At 38.3% G+C, this 20,969-nt stretch overlaps 4 protein-coding genes across 6 annotated transcripts; 3 read left to right on the forward strand and 1 right to left on the reverse strand.

The window, feature by feature from the left end:
• Positions 1–288: 288 nt before the first annotated feature.
• On the reverse strand, positions 289–2,001 carry LOC113742522 (small ribosomal subunit protein uS14z/uS14y/uS14x-like). The gene is made up of 3 exons (XM_027270353.2): positions 1,760–2,001; positions 1,446–1,545; positions 289–561 (listed from the first exon to the last, which is right to left on the reverse strand). Exons 1-3 carry the CDS (start codon positions 1,819–1,821, stop codon positions 553–555), a joined length of 171 nt encoding a protein of 56 aa, XP_027126154.1. The 5' UTR covers positions 1,822–2,001; the 3' UTR covers positions 289–552.
• Positions 2,002–5,104: 3,103 nt separating this feature from the next.
• Positions 5,105–11,131, forward strand: LOC113742521 (uncharacterized). Of its 3 annotated transcripts, none has more exons than XM_027270350.2 (8): positions 5,105–5,488; positions 6,080–6,398; positions 6,569–6,766; positions 7,080–7,352; positions 7,866–7,968; positions 8,123–8,241; positions 9,095–9,271; positions 9,699–11,131. In XM_027270350.2, exons 1-8 carry the CDS (start codon positions 5,430–5,432, stop codon positions 10,503–10,505), a joined length of 2,055 nt encoding a protein of 684 aa, XP_027126151.1. In that variant the 5' UTR covers positions 5,105–5,429; the 3' UTR covers positions 10,506–11,131. The 3 variants fall into 3 exon arrangements, with proteins under 3 accessions (XP_027126151.1, XP_027126153.1, XP_027126152.1); XM_027270352.2 differs by having other exon boundaries at positions 5,105–5,372; XM_027270351.2 differs by having other exon boundaries at positions 5,105–5,351.
• A 352-nt stretch (positions 11,132–11,483) lies between these two features.
• Positions 11,484–15,979, forward strand: LOC113741519 (exocyst complex component EXO70A1-like). Its single transcript, XM_027269049.2, has 2 exons — positions 11,484–13,955; positions 14,561–15,979. The coding sequence occupies exon 1, from the start codon at positions 12,053–12,055 to the stop codon at positions 13,814–13,816; it is 1,764 nt and encodes a 587-aa protein (XP_027124850.2). The 5' UTR covers positions 11,484–12,052; the 3' UTR covers positions 13,817–13,955; positions 14,561–15,979.
• A 2,046-nt stretch (positions 15,980–18,025) lies between these two features.
• LOC113742379 (exocyst complex component EXO70A1-like) lies at positions 18,026–19,708 on the forward strand. Its single transcript, XM_027270217.1, has one exon. It carries the CDS (start codon positions 18,026–18,028, stop codon positions 19,706–19,708), a length of 1,683 nt encoding a protein of 560 aa, XP_027126018.1.
• Positions 19,709–20,969: the final 1,261 nt, after the last annotated feature.

The raw sequence follows: 20,969 nt of genomic DNA on the forward strand, positions 1-20,969 counted from the left end.
GGCATGGACGGTCAAGGCTTCACATAAAGCCCCTTGTACGCCGCCCCTATACCCACAGCCCCTGAGGCAGCATCAAAGTGAGATATGCCTAGAGCTAATTCTGTGAACAGCAATGGGCCCTCAAGCATTTAAGATGGCATCCCCAGTTCAGCCAATTACCAGGTTCAAAATCTCCAGATATCGAGTGTGTTTGGATAGAGTATTATTTGAGATACAATTAGTATCGCACTTTTTGTAATGTGATATAAAAATGTGATCGAGAAAATAAAAAACACATTCAAAAACGTATTTGTGATGCAATCAAATAGCTTTTTGCAAATAATATCTTACTGTCTCGTAACATAGAAAATCAATTCAACCCCCAGTTACCTCAAGCAGAAATTAAACCAGAATAACCAGGGGGCAATTTGATTGTCCCTACAAGTTGTGCTTAAAAACCACAGGTAGTTCATACTAGGTTTGACTACAATGTGACTAAAATATTCCCCCCCCCCGGGCGGGAAAAAAAATTCATTCGTCAAATGGAGGCGAAGAACAGCACCAAGTCCATCCCTAACGGTACTGCAATGTTAAAGGAAACACAGAGTTAAGACACCAGTATAACAGACATTTGAGATGCAAAATAATGGTATTGAAGCAAGAAGCACACACAGAACATCAGAGACAGAACAACAACAAAAGGCCAGACTATCACATTCCCTTCACTTTCACCGTGTCTTTAGTTGCCCAACCTAATTAGGCCAAACGAAAGAGCCTGAAACACATTACGTTCTGGTAAGGCTTGAAAATTGAATTACAGCCGAAAAGTCAACATTTTATCAATTTAAATGCAACACAATGTTGATAATTGGTGCCTTCAAAATTTTGTAAAAGCATCATTGTTCTCATAAATTTAGGCTGAGAAACGTTTAAGATGCTATTAAGTTCCTTAGCTATAGCGATTAGTCATACCAAGAACCCAACTTTAAGGAACCTAAAACGGCCAAAGGATAAACCAATCCACAAAAATCCTGTGAGGTACATTTAACCTCAAAGCACCGAGACAATGCATAACCAGTAACCGGTATTCCACCTATGATTGGAGAAGGACAGAACAACAGACAGGAGGCACGACAATTGTACGAAACAACCACACAGTATCGAAGGGGGAAAATTAAGAAAACCTCAGAGTCTCTACAAACCACAAACCAAGTTTAAGTTGGCAACTAAGAAAAGTATGCTAATAAACCAGAGGTATATCGAGAGCAATTAATTGCAGAAGGCAGGTGAAGACCTAATAAAAGAACATACACCTTAATCACCCAGAGGCGACCCTCAGATCAGCAGAAGCTAAAAAACCACAAAGATCGTACAGAGCTAACGAAACTAATACAAGCTGCTTAAATGATAAAACTTGCTCAATCAAAAGATTAAAAAATAAAAGTAAACAAAAAATTAAAACAGACCTTGATGAAGCCAATTTCCTTAGCGTTACTGCGGAAGCATTGTCTGCAACACATGAGCCCGTACTTCCTGATTATCCCATGGGAGTTCCCGCAAACGCGGCTGACCAATTTGATCCAACCCCCAAAAAAATAAGATAAAATAAAATCATCACCAGCTCTATTCAACAGAATATCAATAAAAGCTACTCTTTTTAAAACATAAATAAAAAGACAGAGAGATATAGAGGATGAACAAAAGCCAAATCTATCAATTGCTAGATTATTAAATTGATGAGGAGATGCGCAGAGATTCTAAGTACAGGGGTCAAACTAACCAAGCGCGTGAGCCAGGCCCATAGTTCTTGGGGTGAGCGTTCCAGATGTTGGAGTGTCCCATTCTTCCCCCTCTCCTTCTTCTTCTTCTTCTTCTTCTTCTTTGCCGCTAAAGCCTTTGGAGTGAAGAAACCCTAGCTAACTTCCGATGCCCGGCTGGTGGCTATTAATGAAGGGTAAACTGAGGTAAATACCGAAGTAAAAAAGACCCCACTAAAATGGATTGAAAGTTAAGGGAGGGTAGGGTGGTGTAAGTGTGTAGTGGAGTCCAGATGTGGTTAATGTAGACCGCCAAAGTGCTCCAGTCCTATTGGCTATTCATTCTAATATGTTGCGTGTGAGTCGTGACAACTTGACAATTGTACGTACACAACCAGCGGGAATACAATTGTCAGTGTGAGATTGTGAACCTTTTGATATAGGCTTTAAATACCTAAATGTAGATTAGCCAGTTATATTGCCAAAATGTGTTTGGATCGAATATTATTTTGAAATAGATCTAGAATATTGCTGTATTACTTTTGTTTTGTGATGTATGTAATATAAAAATTAATTAAAAAATATATTTGTAATGCTAGAAAAATAATATTTAAGAAAATTTTCATTAAAAAATTTGTTTCATGGCAATACAATTTGCACTGTGAATCAAATGATAAAGAGTAAATTCATCTTGTTAACAACAAATCAAGGATTAGAGTTTTTGTTCTTTTTTTTAAAAAAAAAGGTATTACCATATCTATTTTTGCATATACACGTATGTAATATAAAAAAATTACTTAAAAGTGATTTGAGATTCTTTCTAAAACTAATTTTTGGAAAAAGAAAAATCGTTTAAAACGTCTTTTATAATTTATCAAATGAATTTTTTTACCCTTTACTTTTAAAATATTGATTTTGCATCTATTATAAAATCAAGTTCACTAATTTTGATCCCAACCTAAGTTTATTGGTGCTTTATAGGGCCTGTTTGGAATCGAGTTTTTTTGTCAAGTTTTTTAGCTACTAGTTTTTTAACAATTTTAGCTACAGAAACCCAAAAAAACTTATCAAATTTTTTAACCTATACACTTCAAAATATCTAATACACAAAAAACTTTCTCTTTTCTTCTTCTTTCTCCCCCACCCCTATCCACCACACCTTCATCATCGGCCACCCCTCCGCCGCCGGCCACCATCACCTCCGCCGCCAGGCACCACCACCTCTACCGCTGTTTCCAGTGCCGGCCACCTATTCCGGCGCCGGTCAACCCCTTTTTTTTCCCCTCTCCCTCTCCCTCTCCCCCTCCCCCTCTCCTTCCCTCCCCTCTCCTCCCTGGCCACACCCTCCCGCTTCCTTAGCTGCGATCTGGTCGAACGACCAGATTGGGCAAAAGGGGAGGGGAGTAGGAAAGGGGAGGAGAATGGGAGAGGGAGATGGAGAAGAGGGAGAGAGAAAAAGCAAAAAAAAAAAAATTTGTAGGTGCCATGGCTGCTGGTTCTCTGTTTCGGGAGGGAGAGGGGGATGGTGAAGGGGAGTAGAGGGGGAGAAGAGGGGAAGAGAAAAAGAAAAAAAAAAATTGAGGAGAGGGGCTGCTGATTCGTCTGGTACCGCGAGGGAAGAGGGAGGGGGAAGGAAGGAAGAAGAAGAAGAAAAGGAGAGAAAAGAAAAGAAAAAGGAAAGAAAGAAAGAAAAAGAAAAAGAGAGAGAAAAAGAAAGAAAAAAAAATGGTAGGGGCATGGCTGCTTGGAACTGGGAAGGCAGAGGTAATGGGGGAGGGAAGGGGGGGGAAGGGAGAAGAAGAGAGAAAAGAAAAGAAAAAGAAAGAGAAAGAGAAAAAGAAAGAAAAGAAAAAAGAAGTTTTTCAACTTACAAAAACTTCTACAAAAAAGTTTTTCACCTTACAAAAATTTCTACAAAATTTTTTCAAAAACTTCTATAGTGCACTATAGTAAAGTTTTAGACAAACTTCCAAAAAACTCAGGTTCCAAACAGGCCCATAGCTTGGATGCACTGTATGACCAGTATGTACAAAGAGGTCGAATCACGCTTTTTTACAGGCAAAAGTGAATGTGAACTCGATAATTTATTTAACTACATATGTAATTTTACCTTGGTGTCTCAAATAAGTTATAAAGTGGTCAAAAATTTAGGTCGGAACTACATTAAGCTAATTGGATTTTATAAGTGATGTAAAGTCAGCATCTTAAGAATAAAGAACAAAAAAAATTCATTTGACGAGACATGATCAATATTTTAAATGATTTTCCCTTTGAAAAAAAGCACATATACACATTAATTTCATGGTTAATGACTATTATTATTATTGTTTGGATCATGATTCAACCTTCTTTTGATTTTGCATTAAGTATATGAAGATAGACCACCTCGCGCGTTTTTTTCCGTATTGTCTTTTGAAACCATTTAATCCATTATGTGCTTAAAGAAATAAATGACATATTTTAGATGATTGGAAAGTCATTGCACATGCATATAGTATTATAGTGTAGCATAAGAGATACGGATTTACCACATAAACATATAGCGTAGCATAAGAGTTTCTTTAAAGTTGTAAAGTTGTTTGGATGCTTGTGTTTGGGTAGGAGGTTATTTTAAAAAATTATTTAAAATTATATTGTAACACTTTTTTATGAGGTGAAGTGTTTGAGATAAAAAAAAAGATTGAAAGATGTAGTTATGATGCAAGTGAAAAAAATTTATATCTGTTTTTTTCCTTTCAAGGGAAGTGTTTTTCTAATAATTTATGCTATTAGGTATTATTGTAGATCTTTTAGTTTAGCATTTTTTTATTATTAATTGCAGTTGAGATAAAAAATTTAAAAAATGGTTGGGGTTATTTAAGAAAAAAATAAAAGTAAAAGGAAATTTATTTAAAGTGTCTCTTACATTTTGTCTTTTTATTTTTATTTTTAAAATATTAACCTTACGATTCTTACAAATGCAAGTAAGCAAATTTTGGTTTCAATATAACTTTTCAACAATTTTTTACCCTGAAAATACTATATAACCCATATGTCATCATTTTTTTGTGTGCAATTAAGTTAGATTCCACTTTTTTAGTAATAAAAATAAATATAAATTGGATCATATTTTACTTTTTATAGGAAAAAATGAATATGATTTGGGTCATTTGTCTCATAACATATGAAATCTAACTTTTTACTCAAAAAAAAAAAAAGATTACGTGTGAGACATATGATGGATTCAAGGTAAAAAGTTATTAAAAATATGTGTTTGAACTAAATTTTATCGACTTAATTTTATAAGAGATTTAAAGTTATTATTTTAAAATTGAATAATGAAAAAATTAATTTGACAAAATTCCCCGTGCATCTGAATTAAGCAAACGGGTTAAAAGGTTCGTCAAAACCTCAAAATGCCCGACGAGGCCTAAATTCCCGCAAATCCAAATCCAAGTACAGAAGACAGGGTAGGACTTAGAGAAGAAGAATAAAGAAGGAAAATACAAAGGAAAGGAAGTCTTCTCGTACACACCAATATAAATTCCGTTACTTAACTTGTTAACTTCAATTTTGAATACCTTGGAATCAAAGCTATCGTCTAATATTCATCACCAATAAATTTCCTAAATTCCCGTAAGTATCGGATTTCCCCAGGTTTGTTATTTCCTATGTCTATCCAGTATTCTTCTCCGCAATTGAATCGACTTTTACATGTCCCTCAAAGTTTGGACCTTTAGGGTTTTGCTTTTTCATATTTTACTCATGTACAGGTCAGATTTTGATGTTAATTTTTTTCATCTTATTCCTTTCCGTATTTGATGGCTGTTTAAATTTGACCGAAAAGAAAAATCCCAATTAACCTTTAGGTGGTTTGACGGTACTGTGAATTTTTTAGTTATTTGGTCAAAAGGGTGGCAGAAATTTTGGGGAGCTTTGTTCAAAGATGCTTGCTTACTGAGCGTGAAAGTTTGGGCAATCAAAAAATTTGTTTGCTTGTTTGAAAGATTATGCTTTTACGTGAAATCACAAACTTTAATGCTTATTGTTTTGCTTTCTGATTTTGTTTGGATTTTTCAGCAATCAAAAAGCTGAGTTATGCTCGAAAGCCTATTTGTTTTTCCTTAAAGGCACTAACTGTTTGATATATATTGCGTTTAGTAGTCAATCGATGAGAGGTAACTTTTGCTTGTACTGTCTACAGTACTTGCATTCTGAAAGGGTAGTTACAGTTTGAAATCTTGCTGCTTTGCAATTGATTGTAAGTTCGGAAAAGATAAACATAGAATAAATAAGAGATTTAGCACAATCGGCCATAAACAACCAATTTAATTGGGTTATCCTTTTCTGCCTCTGTTTTAAAGATTTAAGGATCGAAAAGTTATGGCAACTGCAACTATGGCGACTGCAGCTGGTGCTGCTGCTCTCTTGTATTATACATTGAATAGAAAAATAGTGTCCAGTACCACTAAGAGAGATGATGATGAAGATAGTGGTGGTGTGGACACACAAACTCATTCAGGGATTGATCGAGTTTCAAATAGGCTCATACAAGCTCCTGCAACATGGTTAGAGACAATTTCAACGTTATCTGAGACACTAAGGTTTACATATTCTGAGACTCTGGGAAAGTGGCCCATTGGTGATTTGGCTTTCGGAATCAGCTTTCTGTTAAAGAGGCAGGTAAGGTTTTTGTTCTTTATTGCAAGTTGGCATCAATATGCTTGCCCGTTATTGATGATTGGTGTAATAAGCCTATAGTTCGAGAACTTGTTGATTTTAAGAAATAAAAAAAGAGTTGATGATTGATAGGGACTTTAGTTGTTATTACGAGCATGTGAATGTGTTTGCAGGGAAATTTACACGTTGGAAGCGTATTTGGAGGGAATGATAGCCATCAACTCAAAGGACCTGAAATTACATTGGAGCTTAGACATCTCTTGAACTTGTTGACGCTTTGTTGGCATTTTTCCAAAAAACCATTTCCACTGTTTTTGGAGGAGACGGGCTTTTCCCAAGAAAATGTTCTTCTCCAAGAACCTAAGGCCGGAGTAAGTTATTTAAATGTTTCCATGGTGATGAGCTAATCATAAATCCCTTCTATTTGTCAAGTTGGGAGTCGATGCTGACCAAGATCCTTGTATGCCATTGCTTTCTTTCCATAGTTTCTACATCTTGACAAGATTATCCTTTTGTTGTTCCTGTATCTAGCTGGGCTTGATACAGTTGGGTGATAGATGAAATAGAGTGTATTCTGATGTCTTAAATGTTCACTTTTTTTGCAAGTGAGAGACTGTAGCCGAAAGACATACAGAAATCTTGTTTTGTCCCTGAAGAAATGCTAAACATTTTATTGTTTTGCAGATACTGAAACCGGCTTTTACAGTTCTGGTTGATCAAAATTCAAAAACATTCCTCTTATTGATTCGTGGAACACACAGTATCAAGGATACTCTGACAGCTGCTACTGGAGCAGTAGTACCTTTCCATCACTCTGTCGTGTGTGAGGGAGGAGTCATCAATTTGGTTTTGGGTTATGCACATTGTGGGATGGTTGCAGCAGCTCGCTGGATTGCTAAACTTGCAACTCCTTGTCTCCTTAGAGCCCTCAACAATTATCCTGAGTATAAACTTAAGGTATGTGACATGTTGGATGGTGTTTGATTCCATAAGCTGGTCCTCAATAGATGCTTTGCTTGGGTTTCATTATTCATATGATAAAATCAAAATACTGGATGAATATTGGCTCATGGTAATATAGTTCAGTGATGACTTGGGTTTGGGAGGTATAAGATTGTATATAGAACACAACTAATCTCGTTGCAGGCTGGCAGGATAAACCTTACATGCCCGGATTGTTGTGTGTCTTAAGAAGTGGTTGATTCTAGTTTGACTTCTATGTTACTGCTGCCTTTGTTTTGGCACTAACATTCATACTGGTCAAGCCCCTCATGCTTGTGCTTTCTGATTCTTCTTAAGGCTTTTGTAGTTTAACAGATAAGATATGACTGGTGTTGCAACTTATTCGTGGCAGCTACTCGAGTTTGTAGATCTTTCTGTGTACACCATATAGCTAGGCATAATTTCTTATTCATAGTGTGTGTGGCTGGGCTTGTAATGATAAAATCAAGTTGTTTTGTCTGGTTACAGATTGTAGGACATTCTTTGGGTGGTGGTACTGCAGCTCTTTTAACTTATGTATTGCGTGAGCAGAAGGAACTATCAACAGCTACGTGTGTAGCATTTGCTCCAGGTTATTGTCTTGCTTTTCTACCAGGAACGTGAGGTTTTTGTTGATTTCTAATGATTCTTTGCTTCTAGCTACGTTTTGTTTTTCTTCATAATTGTGCTAACTTTATGATGAGGAAAAGAGAGTTGCTTTAGATCTCACGCAATGTTCAATGCAGCTGCTTGTATGACATGGGAATTGGCTGAATCTGGCACTGAATTCATTACTTCTGTAATAAATGGAGCTGATCTGGTGCCAACATTCTCTGCTGCTTCAGTGGATGACCTTCGTGCTGAGGTCAATTCTTGAATCTGATTCCTTGTCTTGTCATACTAGCTGAATTTCTTTGTGCCCTTTTGCTTTCAACGATGAAGTATTTTGGTTTCTGTTAAAGTGGTTGACTTTGTGGTTGTATATGTAGTTTACTTATGATGCGTTTCTTGCCGGTATTCTACCTGCCTTCTCATTTCTGTTTAGATATTACTGTCAAATTCTCTTTGCACTAATTTTAGTTCTATTAGGGTACTCTGTATACATCTATTTTGATGGATTTCATCAATAAGTGATGATCCAGTATTGGTAATTATGCATCTAGAGTTGCTTTTGAGTTTACTTTAGTGTTTCCTGTATTCAAGAGTAGAATTTTGTGTAATTATTCATTGGGACATGCACAATAAGTTGGTTTCCGATAGTAAAGTTAAGAATGTATAACTGATTGTCTCTTTTTTCAATAAGCACCTCTATTCTGCATGAGTCCTCAATTGTGTGGCAATTTTTTTAGCTTGGATAACCTTGATCTTCCTCTAAACCATTGATTAAGACTGACTTCCTTTGGCAAATCGTTGTTGTAGTGATGGCTATAACGTTGATCTGGTAGAATGTTCTGGTACTTTTGAAAATTAAATAATAATCTCACACGTCTATGATGGCCTGATAAGTGTCATCTGCATACGATCATTGCTCTTTAGATTGTTGTATTGCATGTAAATTTAAACAAATGACATTTTCTGATTTCAGACATCTGTACGGTTTCGTTTTTTTTGTACCCCTTGAGTTGGGCTTTTTCTTGTTTAGAATGTTTTTGTACTCTGGGCTTTTTTATAATTATATGTAGCGTCTCTTGGAATGAAAAATATTTTACCTGTTTCAGGTGACAGCATCAGCCTGGTTGAATGATCTTAGGAATCAGATTGAACAAACTCGAATCCTTAGTACTGTTTATCGATCTGCTTCAGCCTTGGGTTCTCGTCTTCCATCCATGGCAAGTGCTAAAGCAAAAGTTGCTGGTGCTGGTGCAATACTGCGCCCAGTATCTACTGGTACACAGGTATATAAAATATCATAAATGCTGTATTCCAGTCTGGGCTCCTCCTTGCCTCTTCAATGTCGCACTGAACGTTTGAACTCTTATTTGTGAAAATGTAATAGTCATCCCTTTTTTCTTCTTGTTCTGTGTTCTTTATTTGCTATCCGGTTGAGTTCTTTTAGAACCCTTAATCAATAAGAAGTTTGACCGCTGTATGCTGCTTGCTACATCTTAGCTGGTTCTGCTGTATTACTGTTGGAATCTGAATGTGGCAGTCTTCCATTTGAGATGTCTGAATTTCAACAAATTGGTGTAGAACATATACAGAGTATTATCTATGCCAGCATCTTGACATTGTCTGATTGAAGAGATCATTTTTGGTCAATTTCCTGCTTGCGTTTTTGTTGATGTTCTATTAAATGGTTGCTGGCTGTGTTGTTGACTTTAGGTTGTTATGAAGAGAGCCCAAAGCATGGCTCAGGCAGCATTATCAAGACCTGGCATGCGATTATCCTCATGGTCATGCATGGGTCCTCGACGTCGTTCAGCAAATAAACAAGGGAGCACTAATGATGGGGCAGAGTCTTTGGAATCTTCTGCAATTCATGGAGAAACATCTGAACCATTCCTTGCTACCTCTGAGGTGACCTCAAGTAGCATTGACAGCTCTGAAATCCCTGTATCTTCATCAGGAGGGGTGGTGTGGAGTTCAGGAAGTTGCTCAAGTGAGATCAGATGCGGTGTTGATGCTGACCTTGATGAGGGCGAGGATGTCTTGGACCATGATAGACATCAAGATCGTATGACGGAAGTTGAGTTGTGGCAACAAATTGAGAAAGAGCTTTATGATCAGATTGAATGTGAGGAATCTGATGTGGTGAAGGAGATTAGGGAAGAAGAAGCAGCAGCTATTGCAGAGGTAAGTGATAGTGACTCTGAAAGCTCACTGCCTAATACAAAGGAAGTGCACAGGTTTTTCCCCCCGGGAAGAATAATGCACATCGTGACACTTCTTACTGATGAGGTGGACTGTGGAATTGACAGCATTACTTCTAGTAGCTTGGACCATTGTCAACCAGCTGAGCCAAAAGTTGGAATTTTTCTGACTCCTAGGTCATTGTATAGTAAACTAAGGCTGTCCCAGACCATGATTGCTGATCACTTCATGCCAGTTTATAGAAGACAAATGGAAAAGCTCATAAGAGAACTTGAGGAAGAGAGCTCTGATAGCCATCGTTTTGATCAGGAAATTTAAGAAGATATTTTGTGTAGTGCACCCGATTCTAGATTTTAGGAAAATGATGCTGGAGGAGGCTTATTTCTTTATCTGCCTCCAAAATGCTGCTTTCCAATTTTCTCCATTGTCAGAAGTTGGAAGTCCTTGTGGCCCTGTGTTATTGCAGGACAAAGAAGTAATATCTCAAGAATATAAGAAGTCTTAACTCGACTGACCCTTCCGGTGGGACCTTTGGTTCAAGGGAAAGAGAGGTTGTCGCGCTGCTTTTAGTGGGTTATAGTCTCTGTATAGTTTAACATTGAATTTATTCTTTGTTTTTGTGTCGGGGGGCAGTGAATTTGATTTTGGTTGCTCTTTGGTGCGGGCAATATATGAATGAAGGGGGGATTTGTAGTCTGGAGATGCCCCTCCATTGTATCATCTTTTGTTGCTTTGGTTGTTCATGGTCATCTCACTTGTAACCCTCAAAATCTCCCAAATGGGAGAAACTTTTTATTCCAAACCCGACTCTGTTCAGTTCGCTCCCCGGTGTATAGGAATTAAGTAGGCTTTGAGCGACTCAGGAATGGAAAATTAGGGATCCCATCTGCTATGGGCCTTTGTCAGCTGTTCAATGAAAATGTCCAATGGGGGGTCCTCCTGTCTGCTATATCCCATTAATTCTGTCAAATAATAATGTGTTACATTTTTGGCATCTAGAATTTCGCATTATGGTCGTGTATAACAAACATACCATATCTAAGATACCACCGTTATTATTTGATAAATTACTGATAAGTAGTAGTATCACGAAATGTACTCAAGCATCTATTATACCGTTTGATCTCTCCTTATTCGTTAATCCCCATTTTTTGTACTGAAACAATCAATGGAAGCGAGGGTCACCGCTTCTGCTGCCAACTGTCTCGAGCTTATTATATGTGTTTTTATGTCCCCCAAAAAAAAAATCCTTTTTTAACCCAGCAATTAAATACAAAATCCAGTGTGTGTGTGTTTATTTTTTTTTATTTTTATTTTTATTTTAAATTTTGAGGAGCAAAAAGGTTGTTGGCATCGAATGATATGGGCCCCAAATTCTGCTAAAAATGTATTTCTGAAATTTCTTCCCCAACCTTCTACCAAAGTCGAACTCACATAACGAAGGGAAGCTTCCATTCATCGGGTTGTATTGTAGCTGCATACACAACACAACACAATGATTAAAGTCTTGGTCTTCTGATTTTCCCGGAAATATTGTGGTAGGCGCGTTTCTTTTATCTATGGGCAAAAAGTGGGCTCTGAACTTTTCAAACATCATCCAAATTCCTACATTTCTATCTTCCTGCTCTAGCATCGCTTGCCTGTCCAAGAAAATCTCTTTGAACCTGGCTTTTCTCCTCGAAAGTTAAAAACTTCCAGTCTGAAGACTAATACAAATAAAGTACGAGTTCATTGAAACTCGTACAGAAACTATTTTCAATTTTAGTTTATTGGTTAATCTCGTATTTGATGTGAATATTCCAATTCATTCTCTCTTTTTTCTGATGCGAAGATTCTGAATCTTTGTTCTAAAATTCCTTCATGTAATGCTTTCTTTCCTGGCATATCTCATAATGGGATCCTCACAATCACTTCAATCAGCCGTTGAAGTAGTCTCAAACTGGCATCCGCAACCAAGAGAAAGATTAATATTCGATTGTGGTCGTGCTGAAGTCAGTCAATACCTGCAGGCGGTAGTCAAGATTCGGCAATCAGCAAGCGATAATGATGAGCTCAAAGACATCATTTCCATGGCTGTATCTCGGCTCAAGCATGAGTTTAGGACCGTATTGACTAGGCAAACAGATTCAGCTATGGGTTCGAATTCCACGACTGAGTTGAGCTCTTTAACTGACAGCACTGGCTATCAGTTTCGATATGAGGATTTTGTAGTGCACGAAACACCAAGTGCAGAGGTGATCCGTTATCTCCGAAGCATAGCGGAGACAATGGATTCTTGCGGGCATCTTGATGTCTGCATTGAGGTGTACAAGTCAGTGAGGAGGCCTTTCGTGAATGCAGTATTCAAGAGGCTTCGGCTTGATGAATTGAAGGCTGGGGACGTTAAGAGGTTTTTGTGGGAAGAGTTGAAGATGAAAATTGAGCGCTGGATAGAGGCTGCTAGGGTGTGTACCAAGATTCTCTTCACCAGGGAAAAGCAATTTGCCGCTCAAATATTTTCCGGGCTTGGAAGAACTGCCACTCACGAGGAATGTTTCCTATACACAGCCAAAGATGCTGCAGTTTGTTTATTCAGTTTTGCCGAATCTGTGAGCTTGAGTCACCAATCTCCAGAGAGGCTGGAGGCAGTCCTGATGCTTTACGAGGTAATGTTCTCTCTTGCGCAGGATGTTGGTGCCCTTTTCCCGTCAGAATCAGCAAAAGCTATACCAAATGGCACAGCTGCGACCCTGTCTAGACTTGAGGACGAGGTCAGAAGGATGCTCTCGGCTTTTGAGAATGCTGTGCTTCATGAGCTTTCGACCATCTCAGATGATGGAGGCAGAGTCCATCCGCTGACAAAACACGTCATGGGGTATGTTAATCTGATGGTAGTTCATAGGAAGAATCTAGTGAGGTTGATTGTGTCAAGGCCCTCGATGACTATTAGGGGTCAAAATGTTCCAGACTCGGAGCTTCAGGACCCCACGAGTCTAAGTCCTTTAACTTTGCATTTGGTTTTGATCATAGCAGTTTTACAATCAAATTTGGAGCATAAATCCGAGTACTTCAAGGATCCTTCTTTGAGGTATCTGTTCATGATGAACAATGTGAGGTATATTGTACAAAAAATTGAGGGTTCGGGGGAACTGCAAGAGTTGATTAGTGCTGATTATCTGAAGAAGTTAGACGGGTATGTCAAAGGGGCAATGACTAGCTATCAGGAAATAACCTGTGGAAGGTTATTGAATTGCTTGAGAGACGAGGGACTCTATGTTTGTCGGTGTTTTACTTCTCAAGTGTCAATTCGTGCTTTGAGGAAAAGGATCAAGATCGTAAACATTGTTTTTGAAGAGATTCGGTCGCTACAATCATCACGGGAAGTACAAGATCTCGGGCTTCGGGAGGAGCTCCGCCGTTCCATGTTGGAGAAATTGATGCCAGCTTATGAGGGCTTTCTCATGAGGTTTAGTAGCCATTTAGAGAGTGGAAAACAGAGAAAAATGTGCCTCCAGTACGTCCAGAGGATACATGTTAAGTATTCCCTCAAGGACCTTGAGGAGTTGATCATGACGAAATTGTTTGCGCGTCATCGGCTACCTCCATCATCAGACGGCCCAGTTGAGAACTCTCATCTAGGAGGTGGTTAAATGCAACACCTGGCAAGATTTAGCAGCAGAGAATGTAACTTTTCTCCAGTTCTTGAAAATTGCCTGCACTATTAGATGAAATGCCAGGTTAAGCTGTATGTTGGAAATAGTGGTATACAGTGAAGCCCTTCTTTTACGTGTGAGAATAATTCTTTTACTAGTCTGCTCAGGCATGTAATATCCCTTGCGCATTCATGTTGAATTTAACGTCTAGAAAATATCTGCACAAATTCTTTTGTAACCTTTATCATTCCAGTAATAAATGACAGATGATGTTTATGAATGTCTGGAGTGATATATATGGTACTTACTGCGATCAGTTCCGATTAGGTTCTAATCCACTCTTTTCGGGAATAATAGCAATTAAGCAGAGGATTACATTTCTTTTCTTGAAAGACTCTTAGAAGTTGGAAGCGTACAGATTTGATTGGTCTGGATGATTTTACATGAATAATGTAACGCTATTGCGATCCAAAAGAAAATTGATAAGTTTTTTTTTTTTTTTTTTTTTGTCTTTAGCAGCAAAATGCAGCTTTATAATAGAATCCAAGGTTTATTGGATCTTACAAATGTGTCGACTACTGAGTTTATGAATCCAGATGACTTTCCAGATTCTTTTCTTCCTCAAGTGTTCCCTTTCCCCTCCCTTTCTGTCATTTTGAATTTGTCATGTATCTCACAGACTTGTCCAGTCTCCCCCTTTTCCAGTTTTCCGTGCTTCTCTAATATTTAATGTTTTCTCAGGTATCACAAAATTATTTCATCCCATTTACAACTTCTGGGAATATTCTGAAAAGCTATTGGGAGGTCCGAAGGATGAGTTTACTTGGTCGAAAATTTCAGCTTCGAACACAAATTAAATGTGATGTAGCTCCAGACTTGGAATTTGACAGAAGATCAATCAGCAAGGTTTTTGATGCAGGGGGTACTGAACAAAATTGAAAGGAAGTGCACACGGAGAAAGGCACTGTGAATCAAAACGGAGATAAACTCAAGTGTGATTTTTGCAGTCTATTGCAGGCGGAGTCTGGAAGAAAAATCTCAGGTAACACCGAAGATCATTTCGCGTTCGTGGAACATCAATACCTTCTAGGCTTGCTGAGGCCATTAGGTTGACTTTGTTGGACTTTGAGGATGCTGTGCTCAACGAGATGTCTAGTGTTCCGGCACCTGGAGAGACAATTCATCGCTTGACCAAGTGTGTGATGGGCTATGTCAGTCTCAAGCAAGGATACTCTTGAGGAGATGATCATTACAAAGCCATTAATGGTATAAGGTGAATCAACAGTTCCAGATTTGGAACGAATCCTGGAATTGGAAGGACGACGTCTTTTAGCAATCACTCTGGTCTGGATCATTAATTGTAACCTTAGGATTGAAGTTAGAGGGTAAATCCCGGAACTACCAAGCTGCATCCTAGGCACACTTGTTCATTATGAACAATGTTCGCTACATTGTCCAATGTATTCAGCAATCCGGAGAATTAACTGAGATGATCGGAGACAAATATCTGCTGCAAGTTAAAGGAAAATATTCAGCAGGCAACAACCAGCTATTTGAGATGAACGTGGCAAAGGGTCTTGGATTGCTTGAGAGATGAAGGACCACATGTGAGTCACCTGTTCCACTCAGGGGTGTCGAACAAAATTCTGGGAGGTTCAAGAACTTCAATGCTTTGGTTGAAGATATTCAAAGACTCCAGGCAATGTGGGCAGTGCCAGATCCCGAGCTTCGTAAGAAACTTTTACGGTCCATTTTGGACAAACTGATTCCTTCCTACGGGACGTTTCTTGATCAGTTCAGAAACCACAGACAGAGAGAGAGGAAAACTACCAAAACGATACATCGAGTACTCAGAAGAGGAACTTGAGAGCATGGTCCGGAGTTTGTTTCTGTATCACTGACGACTGGAATGGAACTCTTGCAGGTGCATTCGCAGAAATGTGGCTCTTATCTCTAGTAAAATAATTCATTATCAGGTGCAAAAATCAGAACCTGCTCTTAGCATATACTGATTCTTTTACTACTATTAGCGGCGACTTGTTTTCTCGTCTGTCATGCGGAAGTTGGACCAGCCCTCATCTGATCTGAGGCGCTGAGAAATTTCCTTACAGATGCTTTTTGGACTTTTAATGCACACAGAAAGTATCTTCATCTGTCGAGTGAGTATGCCTGCCGTAGATGTGTAAAAAAAAGGCGATTTCTGATTTTTGACTCCTCAAATGTTATGTTAGTTCGAAGATCTTCAACCCACTCGAGTGGTTTTCGCATCCCATTCTTGGGCTTCCCAGTCTCCAGACCATTTCTTAGCAGCTAACACTACAATGCTCACAACTCAAACGACATTTTTTTCTTTAGCAGTCCATTTATCTAATCCAATCTTGTAGGAGTAATAATTTCGTCTTGCACCAAATAAAGGAAAAAAATGAAAAATCATTACGCCATTTTTAAAAGTCACAAAATAATTGTAGAACTACCATATATATATATATATATGTATGTATATATATAAACAAGAAAACTGATGAGACTCTGGGATACGCGGAGTGTGATTACTTCTAATCTAAAGTAAGACCTGTACATTAATTAGTCCGGGCAATGTGCTGAAGTTTAAGTCAAGCCCTTGTTCATCTTCTAGAATTTGCGCATCACACTGCCATTCACATTTTTCCTCGAAACTTCCCAAAAAAAAAAAAAAAAAAAGGACACGTAGCGTTAATTGTTATTGGGTAATGTTATTTGCACTCCAACAATCCCATTTTTACTTTAATAAGACCATATTACTCCTTCTCTAATTTCTTCTTCTTGCCTATGAGTTAACTTTACTAGATTTTTTTCTTACATTCTAAAACCAATTAATTATTCCATTATACATTATAATGACTAATTTAAAATTGTCACTAATATGTATTATGTATTTTTCTACAAAACCTCACAAAATTACATGATGCAAATGATCAATCTAACAATATAATATGAATAGATTCCAAACTTCAAACCCAAATAAATAAATAAATCCCAAGTTTCAAAAAGATCAAAAACTAAGTATAACTGTAATGTCTCATAAACAGGACACTAATACTTCAAAAAGTCAACTAAAAATAGTTCATATAACTACTATAGAGGGAGTGAAACTTTCTAGTACATATTTCAACAAAAGCATAGCAACGTCTAGTATCAAGATGATGCAATTGAACCTCAATTGCGCTCATCAAAATCTGCAAAATTGAAATTGAAATAAGAATATAAAAAAAAAAAAGCTATGTAGATTTAGAAGAAGAGAAGCAAAATTTTTTGTTACCTTTTGGATGAGTACGATAATTGTACCCAACTTTCTTGCATGTGAACTAGGGCTGCAAACGAATCGAGCCGCTCGCGAGCGGCTCGAGTCAAGCTCGAGCTCGAGCTCGAGTTCAGAATATTAAGCTCGTTAGCTCGCGAACCGGCTCGCGAGCTTAGGTATATATATATTTTTTTTATTTTTATTTTTATTTAATAATAAAATTATGTATATTATATATATATATATATTTTTTATTTTTATAGTAAAATTACGTATATATCCTTAATATTTTATTATTTATTAAGAAAAAAATATTATTTTATTTATTTTTTTAAAAATAAAATAATTATTTTTTATTTTTTTTCGAGCTTGAGCTCGAAATTTGCCGGCTCGTCGAGTTCGAGCTCGAGCTCGAGCTTGGTAAAATTTAGTCGAGACTCGGTTCGATTAGATCAAAGCTCGACTCGACTCGACTCGTTTGCAGCCCTATTGTGAACACAAGATAAAGCAAGAGAAGAGATTAGAATAGCGATAATTGTGCCCAATTTTCATTATCAAGACAAAAATAGAGTAGTGTGAGTGCAGATAAAGTAAAGGGAGTGCAAATAAAATTACCTATTGTTATTTTCCATATTTCTTTTTCCAGTTTTGTACGCTGACGAGACGCGGAACAACGTGCGATGATCAAAAGTGACCGGACAACTGCTCTTTCCGTTCAGTTCCGTTCTCCCCCTCTCCGCTCCATCTCCAATTAGGGTTCTGCTCCTCATTAACTTCCTCTCCTTTGACCTTTCCGCTAACTGAAATCACTATGCTGATTGTGGAGTGGTCGCCATAAAAAATTACGTTCTTGGTTGAATTTCCACTTGGGTTTAGTCTGACCATCATAATTACCAACTGTTTCCTAATTCAAAAGTTTGCTAGCTATGAATTCTATTACTGTGATGGAAGCTTCAAATTCAAACTCTCGTGATTTGTCGAGCCCAACGGAACCCGTTTACCAGAAAATTCATCTCGGCCTTGGTTATGATGGGACCAAGTCGCCCGACGCTAGCTCCCCTGATCAAACTCCTGCTGAAGCAAATGAAGCTATGGAAATTGCAGTGGATCGGCTCAAGAACGATTTCCAAGACATATTGCATCTGCAGGTCAAAGGGGTTGCTGCTGCCCTCACTGATCCCAGCTCCACCACTGACTCGACTTGTTCATTTAGCCTTTGCCTGTCGGCTCTGGAGGAGAGTAGTTATTCAGGGTACCATGGTCCAAGTCCGAAAGAAATTGCCCATCTCAGATCAATTGCCCAGAAGATGAATGCAAAAGGGCATCTTGATAAGTTGGTCCATGTGTATGTCACTGAGAGGAAGTCTTTCATGTATGCACATTTCCGAAAGCTTTGGGATGAGAAGTCTGGAATCTGTGATGTCCGGAGGCTGGAGTGGGGAGTTCTAGAGGCGAAAATAATGCGCTGGATTCGAGCAGTGCATTGTTGCCTCCGGGGGATTCTCCCATTTGAGAAGCAGCTTTCAAATCATGTTTTTAGAGGTATTGGTAATGATGCTATTGGTGAGCCTTGCTTTTTTGCGATTGTTACTGATTATGTAGCTGAATTACTTGATTTTGCTGATGCTCTTAGCTCCTGTCGTCCATCACCTGAGAAGTTACAAGAGATTTTAGCCCTTTATAGAAGTTTTTCTCGTTTGAGGTCGGATATTAACTCTGTGTTTGAGTCAGAAGCTGGCCAGACGATTCGTGTTCGTACTGATTGTATACTGTCCAGGCTTGGTGGTGAAGTGGTGAGCCTTGCTCTTTCAGATTTTGAGGAAACACTGCTTCGCGAGCTGTGTAATTATCCCATTCCTGGAGGGGCAATTCACCGCTCGACCGAGTATGTGATGGGATACGTGACGAGTCTGGTTTCAGAAAGTAAGGAAACTCTGACGGAGTTAATAACTTCCAAGCCTTCAACGACCATAGGAAATCTAATGATCTCAGATTTGGATGTCAAGGAATTGGAAGGGCGCGCTCCTTTGGCAGCACATTTTTTGTGGATTATTATCGTGTTACATCTCAATTTGGAGCGTAGATCCAAGTGTTACAAAGATTCCTTGTTGGCAAATTTGTTCATGATGAATAATGTTCACTACATCGTCCAGCAAATTAGAAGGTCTGCAGCATTGACAGAGATGATTGGGGACAATTATATCAACAAGCTTACTGAAAATGTGCAGGATTCAATGACTAATTATGTGAGTGGAACTTGGGATGTGCTTGTGTACTGTTTGAGACATGAGGGACTGAATGGCAGCTGGGGTTTCACTGTCGGTTCTGGTGTGTCAAGGAAAGCTCTAAAATTAAGATTCAAGAACTTCAATACTCTCTTTAAAGAAACACATCGGACGCAAATGATGTGGGAAGTACCGGACCTTGAGCTCCGAACGAAGCTTCACCAGTCTATTCTAGATAAGCTGATTCCTCCGTATAGGAATTTTCTCGGGAAATTCAGGAGCCTAATAGACAGGGGAAAGCAATCAGGAAAGTATATCATGTACTCTGCTGAGCAATTGGAGGCTAAGGTTTTGGGTTTATTTTCCTATTCCAGCTACCTCTAAAACGATGTATGACGTTAGTTATCATGTACAAAAAATAGTTTGCTCCCAAGTGCATCTACTGCAGTTCGCCACACCTATTATATAGTATGTTCGACTGTTCTCAATGGTAGATTGGCAAGGAGGCAGGCAGTGTATTGCATGTTGGATGGGATCAGAACATAGAACGACAAGGACAAGGACCGTTTTATTTTTCTTCAGCATTTACAAGTTCATTCCATTCAATTGAAGAAGCTAACTGAATGTCCATTCTGTCGTCTGTCTATATAGTTTGCACACTCTTTGCCTGGTCGGTTTTCTGTTGTAGTTGTGTTCAATCTATGTAGATGTTCGCCTGTCTCCCATTTAGACCAAATGCAGCTTAATACCTAACAACTTTGTGCTTTTAACCTGCTATTAGCTAATATGCGTCGTTCAGTTTTCTCACACTTAGCGTAAGTTTGTACTTTCCAGATGTGGTGATGGCTTGATGGAAAAAAAGGGCTCTGGACTCGAACCACTACGGATCAATCACAAAGTTGTTCAGTCAAACACGGGATAGACTTCCTGCTGTTACTTTGCAGAACCAAAACTTTGTAAAAGTTTCCTGCTCATTGAAAAGTAATTTGTTATGCCCATAATTTGAATGATTCCACTTTTAACTAGCAGTAGTAATTACTAACCTTCAAGAGAATTCAAGTCCATAAGCACCTCCCTGAGTTTTTTCTTTTCTGGAACAATAAGTTGTGTTTTGTTTTGTTTTCTGTCTTTTGCCACGATGAGACTTCGCAACATTCGCATCGAAGCTTCGTACTATTAAAAAATCAAACCACCTGGTTTTAGGGATCCCTCTTTAGTGGAGAAATCTCCATGTGGTGTAAAGCCACGCAAAACTGCTGAGTCAGAAAAGGGACGGTGAAGAAACCAGCAGGTAATGCGGTAAACGATGACGCGAAGCGTGAACAGGCTGCTGCTGACTTTGAATAGAAAATTGGTGGCCATTGAGTGGAACGGAATATTGAATAGTAATAAAGAGGCAGCAGAATTTTGGTTCCCCCCAACCCCACGACAAAATTTACGGTACAAAATTGCGGAAAAGTCAAGTGCAAGGAAAAACATATGGAAAACAACATATGAAGTCACATTCTAAGACTTAAAAACTTGTATACAAGCACTAATTATAATGCAACAGTAACACTTCTAGCTATAGCAAACAGATTGATAGATGTAATTTGGAATTAATAGTTAAAGTCTTGCAACGATGCAATTGAAGATGCAGTTAATA

The sequence above is a fragment of the Coffea arabica genome, chromosome 4e (assembly GCF_036785885.1).
Source record: "Coffea arabica cultivar ET-39 chromosome 4e, Coffea Arabica ET-39 HiFi, whole genome shotgun sequence".
In the NCBI taxonomy this organism is placed as follows: Eukaryota; Viridiplantae; Streptophyta; class Magnoliopsida; order Gentianales; family Rubiaceae; genus Coffea; species Coffea arabica.